General features: G+C 48.5%; 1 protein-coding gene across 3 annotated transcripts in view; it reads right to left on the bottom strand.

Moving 5' to 3' along the window:
- PSD2 (pleckstrin and Sec7 domain containing 2) overlaps positions 1 to 15,443 on the bottom strand; it is a 73,319-nt gene that overhangs the window by 16,222 nt on the left and 41,654 nt on the right. For 2 of the 3 annotated variants that reach the window (XM_052684499.1, XM_052684498.1), the window contains exons 6-10: positions 13,169 to 13,249; positions 12,532 to 12,644; positions 9,352 to 9,410; positions 2,869 to 2,958; positions 1,707 to 1,750 (exon numbers count right to left, since the gene is read on the bottom strand). In XM_052684499.1, the coding sequence (XP_052540459.1) occupies positions 1,707 to 1,750; positions 2,869 to 2,958; positions 9,352 to 9,410; positions 12,532 to 12,644; positions 13,169 to 13,249 (387 nt within the window). Of the gene's footprint in view, positions 1 to 542; positions 1,334 to 1,706; positions 1,751 to 2,868; positions 2,959 to 9,351; positions 9,411 to 12,531; positions 12,645 to 13,168; positions 13,250 to 15,443 lie in introns of those variants that run through there. The other variant, XM_052684500.1, reaches the window with a different exon arrangement.

Raw genomic sequence — 15,443 nt, 5'->3', positions numbered from 1 at the left:
GCCGAGCGGGCCTGCGTCGCCGCTGCGGAGCCGGCTCCGGGGCTTTGCTGGCAGATTCGCCCTAAGATTGTTGTCACAGCGCTACCCGAGCCGGCCCCGCGGGGACACCCCGCCCAGGGGTCCTGTGGGACTAAGTTCTGCCCAGGCATTCAGAGGGAGGGAGAAGCGAGCCGCCTCCAGGCACTTCTCCGGGTGAACGTCGGGCAGTGGATAAAACGGCACAGAAGGTCCCGTTCGGTGCCACGGTGCTATGGAACAAGGCGGTCCTGTGCTGCCCCGTGGCCCCAGGTCTGCCCGGGCTCTCCTCGGGCGGCCGGGCGCTGGGAGCACGCCGCACCTCTGTGCCGGGATGCGGCCGTGCTGCAGGCACACGGCGGCAGCGCAGAAGGGGAAGAAGCGCAGCGGGACGCTGCCCTGGAAGCCGCCGTGAGAGCTGCTCCCAGACCTTTCAGGGCAACGGGAGGTGAGTCTGTTCTCTGTGTATGGCCGAAGGGGAACAGATTTATTTCATTTACTATCTTTATTAACGATTTGGTGGAGGAGACAGAGTGCGTCTCATCAAGTATGACATAAAAGCGGGTTGTGCAGTTGATACTTGGAGAGCAGGGGCACCAGTCAGAGGAATGGGAGCCTCGCTAAATGCAGCACAGAACGATGCTAAGTACTGCACTGGAGTGGTCCTGCAGAAGGACAGACTGGAACTGACTGGGGAGCAGCTCTGCAGAAAAGGCCCAGGAGTTCCTGGCAAACAGCTGGACAAACAGTCAGCAGTACGGCCTGGCAGAACCAGAAGCCAAGAGCACTGTGGGCTGCATGAACAGTAGCACAGGGTGGAGACTAAGAGAAGTGACCACTGCCCTCTACATCATACACAGACACAGCAACCAGTACTCGGCCCCAAATACAGGGAAGGCGTCAACAAGCTGGAGAGCTTAGCACCACCATGATGCCCAGAGGCTGAAGTACTTGGCTCTTGAGAACTGACTATGGGAAGTGGAATTGCTAGAGAAGAGATGGCTTTGGAGGACCTGATCACAACTTTCCAGTACCTGAGGGGGATACTGAGTAGACAGAGCTGGGCTCTTCACTATGGTTCATGGCTGGAGGACAAGTGACAACAGATTTCAACTGGATAAGAAGAAAAGTCCCTCTTGGGATAATTAAACATTGGTTCATGGACCCAGGGGATTCTGTGTGATCACTACTGTTGCAGGTTTTCAAGATCCATCTGGACAAAGTCCTGAGCATCCTGTTCTGAATTCAGCATTGATCCCACTCCGAGAAGATGCTGGACTGCAGACCTCTTGAGGTCCCTTCAAGCCCAAGCCCAGTTCTGTAATTATAGAAGGAAAGGTGTAGAAAATAAGGGAGGTTTCAGTGATCTAAATAACCCTATTTCCTGAGCTCTTTGAGCAAAGATCATGCTCTGAAGAACCTGGACAGGGCCTGCACTTTATGGATGTAGCAGTAAATAAAGGGGACATTCCCATTGTTTCCACTGTGCCTATGGACCCTGCACCCACAGACTGCCACCAACCTCCATGTCTGCTTTTCTGTCGAAATGAACCCAGCCTGCCTACATGAGGGACATTGGTGCTTAAGGGCTTGGCAGGAAACGTTCTGGAAACTTCTAGAGCTAAAAACAGTATTTAAGACCTACCAGCTACATTGAAAAATACTCTCTCAAATACTTAACATATACTTACATGGCCCACTCCAGCTTCTCATTCTTGATGGAGTTATACAGTGTCTGCAACAAGAACATGCTATTAGCTGTGTCTCTCATGGAAGACATGCCTGGGTTGTGGAGATCACCTCCTCTACACCCTTATCTGTGTTCTCTGTGTTATCTGTGTTCCTTTCCTTGGAAACCGACCTGGAGAAGTATGTACTAGTGAGCAGGACAGCTGCTGTCCTAATAGACCATTTTCTGTCCATGAGCCACACAAGCAATTGGACTGGACATGTCAGCAGCAGAGAGGTAAGGAGACATCCTTGCTCAGGTGCCCATCTGTGATACTTCTGCCTAATTATAGGTACTGCATCTAGAGAATTGTGGCCTACACAAAGTTGGTAAAAGAAACTGGGGTACATGAAGACACCTTCCAATATCTCAGCTCAGGGCAGTGTGGGCTTGTGCACTGCCCTGAGAAGCAGGAGAGGGACAAATAACTTTGGGGTTCAGTTTTTCCAGTTCTTCCTGTGCACAATTCCAGTGACTCCTCTGATGCACTGGGAAAGAAGAAAAGAACTAGGGAATCAGAATGCAGAAGCGGCCTCAATACACAGGAGGGTGTTAGGGTGAGGATAGTGGGAAAGGTTTTATCTAAAGCTCACTGTGACAGCTCTGATGTGGCTCTGGTCCTTTCAACTCCTTCCATACTGTAAAATCCAGACCAGGCTGTGGCAAGCACAGACAGTGGTGGTGGTGTTAAACCACATAAAAAGAGAAAATACAAACTTCGCAGTGTCTGAGCAATCTCCCTTGGTACTCAGCTAGTTGCACTGGAGCAACTAGTACACTTAATTACATGGAATGGAAGGCAGAGAAAAGTATCTATGCCAGATGGCTATATTTCTGGGGAGTGTTTTGTTCAATATGTTGGCTGGTGCGTCACAGAACTACCATGGTGGAAAGGGACCCCTGGGATACTCTGAGAGCAGAGAAATCCCTGGATAATCTCGATAAAACACCAACAGGGAACAGAGCTCTGATGGCTCCCTGCAAGTTAGCAGAAGGTGTCCATTTAGGCTGCAGTTCTTCTAATAAAGTAAATGCATGATGGAAAATGCTGATTGTCATAGGAGGACTAGGTGGCACTACAATAATAATATCAGCATCCCACTGTCTAACGTGTGTCACATTACCTTCAGCAAATCCTTTGCAAAGTCCTTCCCATCGTTGAGCCCATCCAGGTTTGTTATGAACTGTTGACACGACATCTTTTTGCCAATGTTCTGCAAGGCAAAGAAGCAGCTTATTAAACTTCTGGAAAGTTTTGACTTCAGTGAGACTGTTTTTTAAAGAAATATTTTATATATAGTAGCTCAAAGCTAGAAGGGGGCATTCTGCTCTGACTTTCTGTTGGGCTCTTTGATTTCTTTCCTCATATCCAACAACATTCAAACATTTCAAATTTCTTTTTATAATGATGGAGATAAAACATCTGAAAACAATTCCAGCTCTTGCTCCAAACTCTCTAAGTGATCTTATCTAATCTCTGGCCTCCAGGCAGGCCTTGGTACAGAAACTGTGCCTCAAAACTCAAGACAAGTGCTCATACTCTTGTAAAGTAGTGGAACTTGGGTGGGCCTCAAAGCCTATAATGTGTGAAAATGTGGGAGCATGCAGTATCAACATCTGAAGCACTGGGAAATGACTTGTCTTTGATGGGAACTTATTTTTGGTTGCTGTTACAAAGAGATCTAGTGACCATGTGAACTTGCATGCTATGGTGTGTGAGGGCGATGCCCAGATACTGAGACAATCTCATGACTGAAACATCATCGTCACTCATCACCAACTAATGCCGCAGTGACAATTTGGTGCTGGAGCTGCGAGGTCATCTGGCATCCCTGATATCAGCCTGCAGCACCTGTTTTCCCTTACTCCTCACAATAGCCAGGTGAGTCACTTTCTCATCTTGCAAGGATTGAGGGGCTGGAGGCAAGTGGCTCTTTGCCTTCCCCTGCAACCAGAGCTCTCCAGAGGACTGCAACAGAGGTGTGGAGGAGCCAGTGAGTGCTGTAGGGTTCAGAAAAAGGAGTCGGATACTACAAAGAAAGGACAGGTGTTTCTAGCATCACATCATATTGCAGCTTCCACACCCTGGAGTGAGTCCCCAGGAACAGACTCTGTGGTGATAGAGCATGGAGTGCACAGTGCAGTTAGTGAGGTGACATGAGGTACCACCAGTGATCCTAAGGATCCCGATACCATCCTGCTGCTTGAATGGGACCTGCATCAAGGTGCTGATAGGGACCTGGGAGGAGGGATAAGAGCAGCTGAGCCAGGACCCCGCTTAGAGATTCGGTGAGAAGAAGGGCCTTGCAGGGAGAGAATAAAGCTGCAGTAGACAACATAGGAGGTGCCATACAGAGAAAAGTGTCTTCTCTGTGCAAGAAAATAACCTCTTGAAAGAGACCAACACCAGGAGCCCAGCAGATCTGAGGGATTTGTCCCCAGGAGAAGGCATCAGCAAAGAGCGAGGCCCTGGGGTTAACCTACAGCAGACACACCATACCAGCCACCTGTGACTGCAGGCGTACTCTTCGGCTGTACAGGGAGCTGGTGCTGCCTTCAAGCAGCTCTGCCTGAAACTCTATAATTATGCCTCCTGTTGGTGCCAGCTCCAGATGAACTGGCACCCCAGAGATCAGGGAAAAGAGGAATAAAGTACTGTAATGAATCTGCAGTGCCTGGGGACTGCAGACAGCAGTGTGGTGCAGCATGAGGATCAGCCATCTCAGGGGCTATTGCCTAGAACGGGACCCCATAGCTGGCTGCTCCTGCAATCCAGAGCTCTGTGGGGGGTCCAGACACAGGAACATGCAGGGAAGACTGCAGACATGCTGCGTTTCTTCAGCAGGGGAGGGGAAGTTTGTGTACTCGCTGGCTAGTGAACAGGGTGAGTGAGCATGTAAAACCCACAGCAATGAACCTGCAGGATGGAGGAAGGTTGGAAGTGAGGAAGGAATGTTGCCTGAGACCTTGAAGTACCAAACCTGGCTCTTTCTCCTGCATGAGAAGATCTCAGAGCTCAAACTGAGATAGCAGCAGCGCTGTGAAAAAGCAGCTAATTGCTGAGCATCCAGGGAAGATGAAATCATACCCTTCCTCTGACAACCAGAAGAGGTGATGAAAAAGCTCCAACAAGGATGTTAACACTGTGAATAAGCTTGCTGGACCAGGCTGTCAAAGCACTGCAGAACCAGGGGCAGGACACAGGCTGCTGTCAAAAGGATTGTGCACAGGTTGCTGTGGCGGTTCAGACGCAATACCTCACATCAGCAATATCTTAGCACATCAGCTTGCTGCTCCGAGGCAGGGGCTGGAGCCAGCTACTCAAATCTATTGCCCTGCAAGTGCTTCCAAGTCAAATCCAGCAGAGCAGAGAAAACAGAAAAGTGCTCCAGGGCCTGTACTTTTCAGCTTCAATTGATCAATACTTGCAAAGAAACTGTACTGTGATCCCAAGTGTCTCATAATGGACAGCAGCAGCACCAGGAACTGCCTGAGCTTTCACATATTACAGTTGTATTCAGCAAGTATGAGGAATCCCAGGAACAATTCCAGAAGGGGATACCAGGAGGGCAAAGTGGGCTGCCTTCCTTCCTATGCAGTAGGCCATTCAAGATTCTGCTGAATCCATCAGCATGACCACCATGTGTTTACATAATATTCCAGGGAAGCAACTGCACACTTCAGACATCAGTGTTCTGATGTTCTATGTCCCTTGGGCAGGGAGATGTGCTTTTTAATTTCTGGTCAGACAAATAGATGGGAGCATTTTGCTTTTTTTTATGATACACTGGTCACGTATGAGCTAAAAAACAAGCCAGCAAAGCTGCTTCATGGTGCCACATAGCCACTATTTTTGATATGTCCTCCTGGCAGAAAAGATTTTATCCCATCTTAACTTGCTCCAGGCCATGCAACAAAGCGTAAGAAATCACTGTGAGGTGATCACTTGGCACTGTGATGTGCTTAGATGGAGGTGGAGTGAGTGAACAGGCTAAAATAGATGAGGAGTGATAGAAAGTCAGATGAATGGGTAGGACAGGTAAGGGAGTGGATGGGCAGAGATAGATGGCTGCGGTGGATGGGAATGGATGGATGCAGAGACAACACACACTACAGTGGTTAAGAGTATAAGAATGAATTTGGAAAGATGAGGTTGGTCTGATAGTGGGTACACAGGGCTGATTAACACAGTTCAATTCCTATGTTCACAACTGGGATCTTGCTGCTTCTGTGCCACAGCTGACTCATCCAAGACAACTGCAGTGTTCAGGTTGCCTCTTCCAACCTTTGAAAGACACTGGGCTGTAGCTGAGTGTTATCTGGCTCTTCAGAAGTCATGGCATCAGGAGGCTGGGCAGGTACATATGGGTGAGGGAACACTGAGTGCACACTGGGAAAAGCCCCGGGAGGAAGAGCAGCTTGCTGGGGGCCAGAGGCCATGGAGGGTGGCTTTCTGGCCTGCTCCTTACAGCCCTCCCTCTTAAGGTGTTAAAACATTTGAGCTGGAGGCCATGGGCATCAAACAGCTATGAAGTGGTGAGTGGAGTGCATCTCCTGTGAGCTCCCCAGCATGAGCACCCTGCCCTGAGAAGGCCCTGCTTTTTACTTAGGCTTTCTTGGCCTCTCCCAAATACTCATCTGTGAAAAAAGAAGGGGAAGGTAAAGGGCAGGGTAAGGGAAAAGAGGAATAACACAAAAAACAGAAGCTAAACTTATGCTTCAGCATGAGGTGAGGACTGTTGGTCTCACTGGGCTGAAGGATTTGATAGAGAGTCTGTTTCAGGTTGCAGAATCAAAATCGACCTGCAGAAAATGATCCTGCAGACTGTGGGTGCCGATGACTGCTGGACCACACAAAGCTGCTCTGGGCAGAGTGCTGCCACTCTCTAGGTGGCTTCAGCAGCTGCTTGTAACTTAAAGCCCTTCAGCTCTCAACGCTCTACTGACACAACAGAATCTGTAGCACCAAATCATAAGGTTGGCTTAAAGGAGAGTATCACAGGGTTTGTAAGACTAATAGCAATGGCTGTGGGGTTGGGACCTGCGAAGGATCCCATTTCATGCTTTTTTCAGTGGCCATGAGAGCTGCTGGTTTGCTTTTTGAATGGAAGGCTTGTCACACCACAAGGTGACTCTAGGAGCTAGGCTTTGGCACAGTGCTTGGTACTCTTCAACACAATATAACCTGAGTGCTGGTGATGCATAGGTGTTAATTTGTCACTGTCTTTGGGTGGCCAGCTGTTCTGAACAGGGAGAAGGAAGTGCATTGAAAAAGAGACATCCCAAAGCTTTGCATATGAGGGACAAAGATGGAGGAAAAGAGTGCTTTGTTGTGAGATCTCCTGGAGCTCAAATGGCACCAGAGCACGGTACTGAGTTGCAACAACCTGATTTATATTGTAAGGTTTGCAATCCTGCTGGGTTTTAAACAGCAGGAATCATGTAATTCTATAAAAATGGAGCATCTCTTTTTAAAGAAGTACATTTCCTGGGCGGTTTGGAAACAGCATCTGAGTGTGCCAGCAGTATTGTTAGCAGTGCTAAATCAGAACTCCAGTGTGACCACGTGCAAATCTCATGTTTTAAAGCCAGTCTCGTTAGGTTGAGGCTCAGGCTCAGTGTATATCATTGCTGGAATGGAGAAGGAGCCCACTGTGAAGACACTGCTGTATACAATCAACCCTTTACCAAAACACCCCTGTTCTCCTAATCCGAGGAATTTCCAACTCTGTGGCAGAGGAAAACACTGAAACAGACATACAATATTACAACGAGAAATAAAAAAATGAGTGATATGCAATACCATGACAGCATCTGCAACAAAACAACGGGTGAAAGACAAGTCACACAGCCCCAGGTACCCTGCAGCTTGGGGAGGCTTCTTTGCACAAGGAAAATTTCTTGTGACTCAGATCACCTGCTAATGGGTTGCCGAGGAGTGAAGGACACTGCACAATGACTTAGGAATCCGGACAAACAAAATGCCTTTTTTTTTTTTATACACAGAAAAAAAACAAGTCAAATGCTAGTGCTTTAAAGCAAAACACTAGAACGACTGCACTTACCACCTGGTAAAGGGTTAAAGAGCAGAAAGAGAGGTTCCAGGAGCAGAAGGAAGAGGGGAAAAAAAAAAAAAAAAAAGAGGAGGAGAAGAAATTAATGTTACACAGAAAAAATAAAGAGAAGATTTTTTCAAAGAAAAGCTCAGGCATTTCTATATCTGGTCAAAAGAAAGCTGTATTTTTCCTTGCTTAATTAGCGTGTGGTCATTTCTTCTTACCAAACCTATTATCAATGAAAAACGAATGCTTCACAAGTGCACCAGTGGTATCATCACCATTAGGCACTGGTAATGCCTTTGCATCTATGTCACCACAGATGAGGAGCATCCATGTGGTGCCCTCACCTGTACAGTCTGAGGCTCCCTTTAAAGGTGATTATAAGCCAGTCTGCAAATAAATCAACGTTATGTCCTACTGCCACCTTATTAAAAGCATAATGAAGAGAAAATCAGGGCAAGTCTCTGAAGATGCACGATGAATTGTTACCAGTTGGAAGCAGAAGAGGACTGTGGTAATACAGCTTGGAAATCAATGGGGCTGTGGAGCAGAAAAAGGGACTAAATCTAGCATAGGTTTCACATGTGCAGTCTGCAGTAACAAGCCTTCTCCACTCCGTGGCTCCATGCCTAAGTTCTCAGAGGTGAAAGAAGGAGCTTCAGTGAGCTGAGACTCAAGCAGCTCCTCTAGCCCTGGGCACAACCTGCTGCAACACTGTCTGCACCAGAAGGCTGGACAGCAGGAAGGACAGCAGCCCCTGCAGCCTTCTGCAGCAAGCAGGGCACAGCCTCTGCACTCCCAGCTGCACGTCACAGCCGTCCAGCACAACTAGTGAGACCTATGCCCAGGCCCACCTCTCCCTCTGCAGTGACTCTTCCTCCCATTCTGCTCTCTTTGTTACACATTAGCAACAACCCAGCTGACCTTTTAGGAACAAATCCAATCTATGCACAGCTGTGAGAAGATACCTCACAGCCTCTGCGGTTTTCCAGTCGCACCTGTGGGCAGTAAGCTTTGCTCGCCCTGCTCTTTGTCTGATGCTCTCCAGTTGCTGTCTGCAGTGTCTTGGGGAACATCTGGGAATTACTTCACGTTCTGGGAATGAAAGATCAGATCTGGTCCTGTACAAAACTAATGACTCTCTTGCAGCAGTTTTGCAGATGAGGGAAGCCTCGTGTTTCTGCATCAGAAGAAAAAGCAGCACACTTGGAGCTGCTGTTTGCTCCACTGCAGAGACCAGTGCTGAATGACCTCCCCACGAGAGCTTCTGGGGCAGAGCTGATGCATGCAGTAGGTTCTGGGAAGAGAGCTGCACTGCCTGTGCCTATGGAGGATAACTGATGTCAGATGTGCCTTTGGCTTGAGCGTGCAGTAATACTAAGAGAAGGGCTGTCCTAGGGCTACACCTGGCACCCACAGTCCCTATGGAGCTGGTCAAAGTACTTGCGTCCATCTATCTCGGTTTTCCAGCAGTACACACTGCACAGCGGAAAAGACCTCTACACTCAGAAGGAAAGAAGGAAGGATACATCTCCAAGTGCTACTTACATGGCCATGGAGGTCTGTGTTTAGCAGCATCAGGGCACAGGTGAGTGTATGAACCCCATCTGAAACACACAAAAGTCAGACAGCTATTTTTGATCCTCTTCTTACTTAGTTTCTGTTTGCTCTATCTCAGCAACCCATTCATTCTGAAAACAGAGCTAGTTGCTATGTCTTTGGACTTTAAAGAACACTTATTTCTTTCAACTGCATATGGTAGTTAAAAAAAAATCTGTTTTCCCCTCAGACTTTACTTATTCCTTAAATCATCACCAGTGAACAGGTTTGAAATCAGTTTTGTCAGTGGCTCTCTTAATATCTGACCTTTTGCTGAATCCATCTCCTCTTACTCCATCCCCATTTCAAGCCAACAGCATTGCAGAATGGAGCAGAGACCCTGCTGCTTTAAGCTAGTTTCCCTCCACTGACCACAGTCATCACACTGGTTTCCCCTGAAGTCTTCAGCCACCACTTCTGAGCTCAGCAAAAATGATTACTGCAAATGAGTGCCACATTTTTGGGTCTCTTTTTTTTTTCCTTCCACTTGAGACAGTGCAGCACCCTCTTCTGTACCAGGCAGCCTGGTGACTTGTTATTTCAAAACCATGCTGAGCCCTTCAGCTGCTCCAGGTCAAGAAACCTGTCTGCTTCCACACCACCTCACAACATGCATGGACCACACAAGGGCGTTGGGGTGCTCCTCCCTGGGCACCTTATGCTCAAGGCCAAGCTCCAAACACTGCCAGCTAAAGGCAACCAAACACTCAGGAGCCCAGGATGAAGGCAGCTGAGCACATGAGCTTGTTCCCTTTCTGGGAAGAATTGTGGTGTGTGAGGAATGAAGGGTTTCTTGTGGGAACATCTCACACCTCTGTTCCAGGTCTGACAATCCCAGGGCTGTGCCATCACAGACATTCCCCTTCAAGAGGGAATCTCCTCTTAATAAAGGCACTTCCTCAAATCTACAGAAGCAGTTTCATTCTTGGAACAAAGTGCCTACTTAGAGCATATTCTAGAGCCTCTGTGGAAGATTTTGGGCTGACATCTTCGCTTGGCATCATTGACTTACTGGGGCAGGTAGATCATGCACTCCATGGCCCCAAGGTGGAGCTGGTGTCCCAAAACCTGCTGCTGGGCTCAATCACATCGACATCTTTTTACTAGAATAGTGTCTCAGCACAGATGTATAACTCTTCTGGATCTGGGCTGTATCAGAGTAAGAAGGCACTAATAGTCTGTCCAAGACACAAGTGTCTGGGAGAAAAGCCTACCACCCCCCTCAGTGGTCAGTGGCCTCTTCCACCTCTGTTTTCAGTGTCCTGTCAAGCAGGGCGAAGCGCTTTTGGTGTTGCAGTAGTTGTTCTCCATCAGAGGAAGAGTTACTGAATTAGCACGCAGCAGTGTCCCAAATCGTCTTAGAGGGCTGCAAGGCCTTCACGATGACCACGTCAGTTCTAGACAAGATTGCCTGGGCTTTATCACGCCTCTATGTCCATGGAGTATCACAGCCACAGGTGTTTCTTTAGACGTCTAGGTAACACGTACTGGCTCAGATGTCACTGTGCTGGAACACCCCGTGCCAGTTCATGCTGGACACAACAAGGAAATGCTTTCTGAGGAGAGTGAGCCCTTGCAACCACTGCACATCTAATGCATACTTTTGTAGTGTCCTGCTGAAGGTGTGAACTGTAAGAGCTTTGCTTTCCTCTAGACCTGTCACATACTTATTGTATTGAATTACAAGCGTATTTTTCAAGCCCCGTTCACTTCCAGCACTGAGTGCAGCTTTGTTTTGCTCAGGACTCACTTTCTTTGTATTTGGTCTTCAGGGTGGTACTGCCCAGCCTTGTGACACATGCCACTATCATCATAAGGCACGCTGTAGCCATGAACATTAACAATGTCATGAGAGTGGTGGCAGTCATGTTTCAGTTCCACTTTTCCTTACTCTGAAGAGTTTTGTATTGTTTAGGGTTATAACATTTTCAAATCAGGGCCTACCAGAAGCAGTGACACCTTGACTGAGGGCCATGCAGTTGTTGAGGAGTTCAATCTTCTCAGTTCCTCCTTTTGTTTTTCCTATTAGAAAGTGCTTTTCACACATCGTTACAACTGGGATCTAACTTCTGAACACTTGTCATACTGTGGCTCTGTCACAGCTGCTGACATTGGCAGCTGTTTAAACTTGTGTTGCCACAGCAAAGCTTGCATGCTGTTTGCCTACTCTGCCCTCTCAACGCTCTCCTGTTTATAAGGTATGGGATGGAGCCAGAGATCTGACTGCCTTGTGCTCCAGCTCAGCCTCTGCTCAAGCAGGATTGCACACAGTGGGTGTAAGAAACATGAGGACAAGACGAGGAGGAAGGGTCCCAAGGCCCTTGTCTACAGGTTAGAGATGAATGAGGTAGAGTTGAGGATCACATTTGGGAGAGCTGATGAAGAGACGTCAAGATTGTCCTACAGCTAAACGTCTACAGGTGGAGAACCCCTTCCAGGGAAGGTCTTCTTGGGATCAGTATGAGAGAACATCACATGCACATGTAAAGCAAACCTAGGGAAATGAAATAAACCTAGACGTCATCCAGCTAAACTTATACTTTACTCAGCTACCGCAGACAAAAGCAAAGAGGTCATTCTGCTTCAGAGAAGTTTGTGGCAGAATAACTCCAGGGTTTATGTGACACTGGGCAGGGCTACTCCTTGGCAAGGCAGCTCTCAGGCCCAACTGCCACATTCTAAGCTGAAGAGGGTGGAGAAGGAACAGCCAGCAGTTCTGTGATGCTGGCTGAGAGCAGGTCAGCAGCCTGATTTCCACCCATGCCTGGATGCAGGCACTACAGAGGCCTGTAAGCAGGTGTGTAGAGATACTCATGCAAATATGACCTTGGGCATGCTCATGTGGAAGGGACCTTGAAGATCACTGAGCTCCAATCTCCCTTGCGTGGGCTGGCCGCCCCCCATCAGCTCAGGCTGTCCAGGGTCCCATCCAACCTGGCCTTGAACGCCTCCAGGGATGGGGCATCTACAACATCTCTGGGCAGCAGTGCCAGTGCCTCACTGCCCTCTGAGTAAATAATTTTTTTCCTGATATCCACCCCAAATTTCCTCTCTTTTAGTTTAAAGCCATTCCCCCCCTTGTCCTATCACTGTCAGACTGTGTAAAAGTCGGTCCCAGGAAAGCAGTACCTTCAGAGGTGCTCTCCTCTGGGTTGCACTGGCAGTATCGCCGGGAGAAGTGAATCAGCACACGCTCCCGCTCCTGCGTTTCTCCCATCAGTGGGAATGCTTTCAAGAATGTCCTGCAAAGAGAAAGTGATACTTAAGATGTCATGGATCAATCTGCTGGAAAGCATCCACTACAGGGAAAGATAGGAAGGGGGTCCGCATAGCAGCTAGAGAAGCCTCTGTCCTCTCCACAGCCCGCGCCCAGGGGCCCTGCAGGTACAGGTCTTGAGGCTGGTCCTGAGCTGTGCAGGGAAACATACTGCCAGCTGAGGTAGGGCGTACCAGGCTCACTGGCATCAGGATGGGTCATCCATCCTAAGGGCAGAAGTTGCTCTCACTTGCTCTGAGTTTGTGCAGAATAGGATTCCCAGGAAAGCTGCTCTCCACCGTGGGGAAGCAGGCTGTGGGTGTTCTTAGCAAAGCTCGCTTTTGGTGGCAGTACGTTGTGCCAAATGTGACACCAAAGCAAAAATTAAATTATAACCTGTCCCTCTCCTGTCCATGGACAGTCTCTGTGCAGTCAGGAGGCCCAGAGAAACCCACCTGCTCTGCCCCCTCCAGCCCAGACATACGTGGGGGTGCCGAGAGCCCAGCTCACCTGAGTGCTTTGTCGAGGGTCAAGCCAGTGAAGTCAAAGAAGCTGAGGTACTCCTCTGCTACCAACTTGCTAAATTCATTACTGTAATTAAAGAGGGAGTCATCAGCCTTTTCATCAGAGAAGGAGACACTGTCTAGTCCTACTGCAGTACTCCCATTCTCCACCCCAGGCTGGCTCTCCTCTCACCCTCTCACCACAGCACCTCACACTGTGTCTTTCTGCAATCATACTCTCAGACACCACCTGCCAGATGGATGCCAGCTCCTGGGGTGCTGGATCAGTCAGGGTGCAGGAGTGCTCAGCTGAGATTCTGGCCCCACTCTCCCCTGAGTAGTTTGCCAGGGCTGTAGGAGAACACGTGGAGGTTTTGAAGGATGCTTGGGGACTTCGTGCCTTTAAAGCCAGAATGGGTGGTGTTAAGTTCCTCTATCTGCACAGCTCAGATAGCAAATCTGCAAGTATGATGAATGACTGTTGGCAAGAACATGGAGATGATCTCAATATGATCAGCCTTGCTCATATGTAATTCATTCTCCTTCTCCCACAAAATGAAAAGCATACTAAGTGTTGCACATCCAGCCTCACTTCAGGACCATCTACAGGCTGAGCTCAGAGCTCACACTGCCTTTCCAACAGCACTGTTTTATCTTCCACTGTGAGGCAGATGCTGCAAAGCTTCGGGTGGATGCTGTTTGGAAGCACAGCACATAGTGGAGTAACTTCTTCACTTGTCCTTCAGCTTCAAAGCAGGATGATGTGAGAAGCCAAAGATGATCATGTCTGTGATGGAGATGTCAACACATCTTCACCCCTCTGTCAAAGAAACAGCAGAAACGAAGGAAGCCCCAGGCTGCCCTCTGGAATGCTCTTGGCTCTAAGTCTGCAGAAGACCTCATGTGTTGGCTGTACAAGTGCTGGGAAACAGCCACTGTTGTCCCTTCCACAGGTCAAGCCCCACCTCACAAATGTAACCATGGAAAAAAAGCTCCAATTCCTCCAGCCTAGGCAACTCTGCCAGATCTGCTGGGAATCTGGTTGGGCATTCTGGGCACTGCACACACAGAATCACAGAATGGCCAGGGTTTGAAGGGACCTCAAGGCTGAACAAGCCCAGCTCCCCCAGCCTGTCTTTGTAGGGGAGGTGCTCCATCCCCCTGTTCATCTTTGTGGCTCCTCTGGACTCTCTCCAACAGCTCCCTGTCTTTCTTGTACTGGGGGCTCCAGACCTGGTCACAGTACTCCAGATGGGGCCTCACAAGAGGAGAGTAGAGAGGGACAATCACCTCTCTGTCCCTGCTGGCCAAACCCCTCTTCTCATGGAGCCCAGGATACCATTTGCTTTCCGAATGCAAGGGCACACACCAAGGACAGCCATGCACTTCATCACAGGAATAATCAACAGGGGAGAACAAAACATCTGATTGATCCCACTTAACCTCAAGCTGGACTTGAAGAGCTGGCCTTGTCCAAGGCTCCCTAAAACCAAAACAAAGCAGCAAGCTATAGTCTAGCCCAAATCTCAGGTGGACTGAGTTGCTCTTGAGGTGTCTCCATAGCCTACACTGGGGCTATATCCTAACTCAGATTCTTAACTGGGCCTACAGCCATGCAGAATGAAGGAGGTGGGAGATCCCTTTCACCACCCTTTCCCTCCAGGCTCACCGCCCATCCTTCAGCTCACTGAGTCTTTCTGGTGGTGACTCACGAGCCAGGATTCAGACAGAATGGTGAGCAGTGGTCGACACTAGCTTCTGTTGAGACTGCATCTCCCCAGCCCGTCGTGTCTTCCTATGTGCCTCCCCAGATCCCTCCCAGCTTGGAGTAGTGGGAGGCAGACTCAGCTGCCAAAATACATGCTCTTCAGGGACTGAGACATTTAGGGTTAACATCACATAATGCTGTCAGCTGGAAAGAAACTATTTGGTGATATCCAACCTCTGCTTCCTTGTCATCAAGTTTTTCATACTTGCTTGACAATGATGAACATATTGGGATTTTTAAGAAAACTACCAGTATTTACAAAAAATTTAATAATAATAATAATAATAATAGAAGTAGAATGAGCTGAAAAGTCTAAAAATGAGATTTTTACTTTTCAAACAACCATCCTTGTTGGCCCACCTCCTACATACAGCTTCTCTGAATGCATCACTTAAATGTACTCTATTCCCACAAATGCAGGCTGGTTTTACATGAGAAAGACGAGCCTAAAATACACCTAGCTCCAACCTCCTTCATTTCCTGCTCTGCAAATCCACGTGCCTGGTCCAGGAGC

Source organism: Tympanuchus pallidicinctus, unplaced genomic scaffold, assembly GCF_026119805.1.
Source record: "Tympanuchus pallidicinctus isolate F22 unplaced genomic scaffold, pur_lepc_1.0 scaffold21, whole genome shotgun sequence".
Lineage (NCBI taxonomy): Eukaryota > Metazoa > Chordata > Aves > Galliformes > Phasianidae > Tympanuchus > Tympanuchus pallidicinctus.
This window is presented reverse-complemented; position numbering and strand designations above follow the sequence as displayed.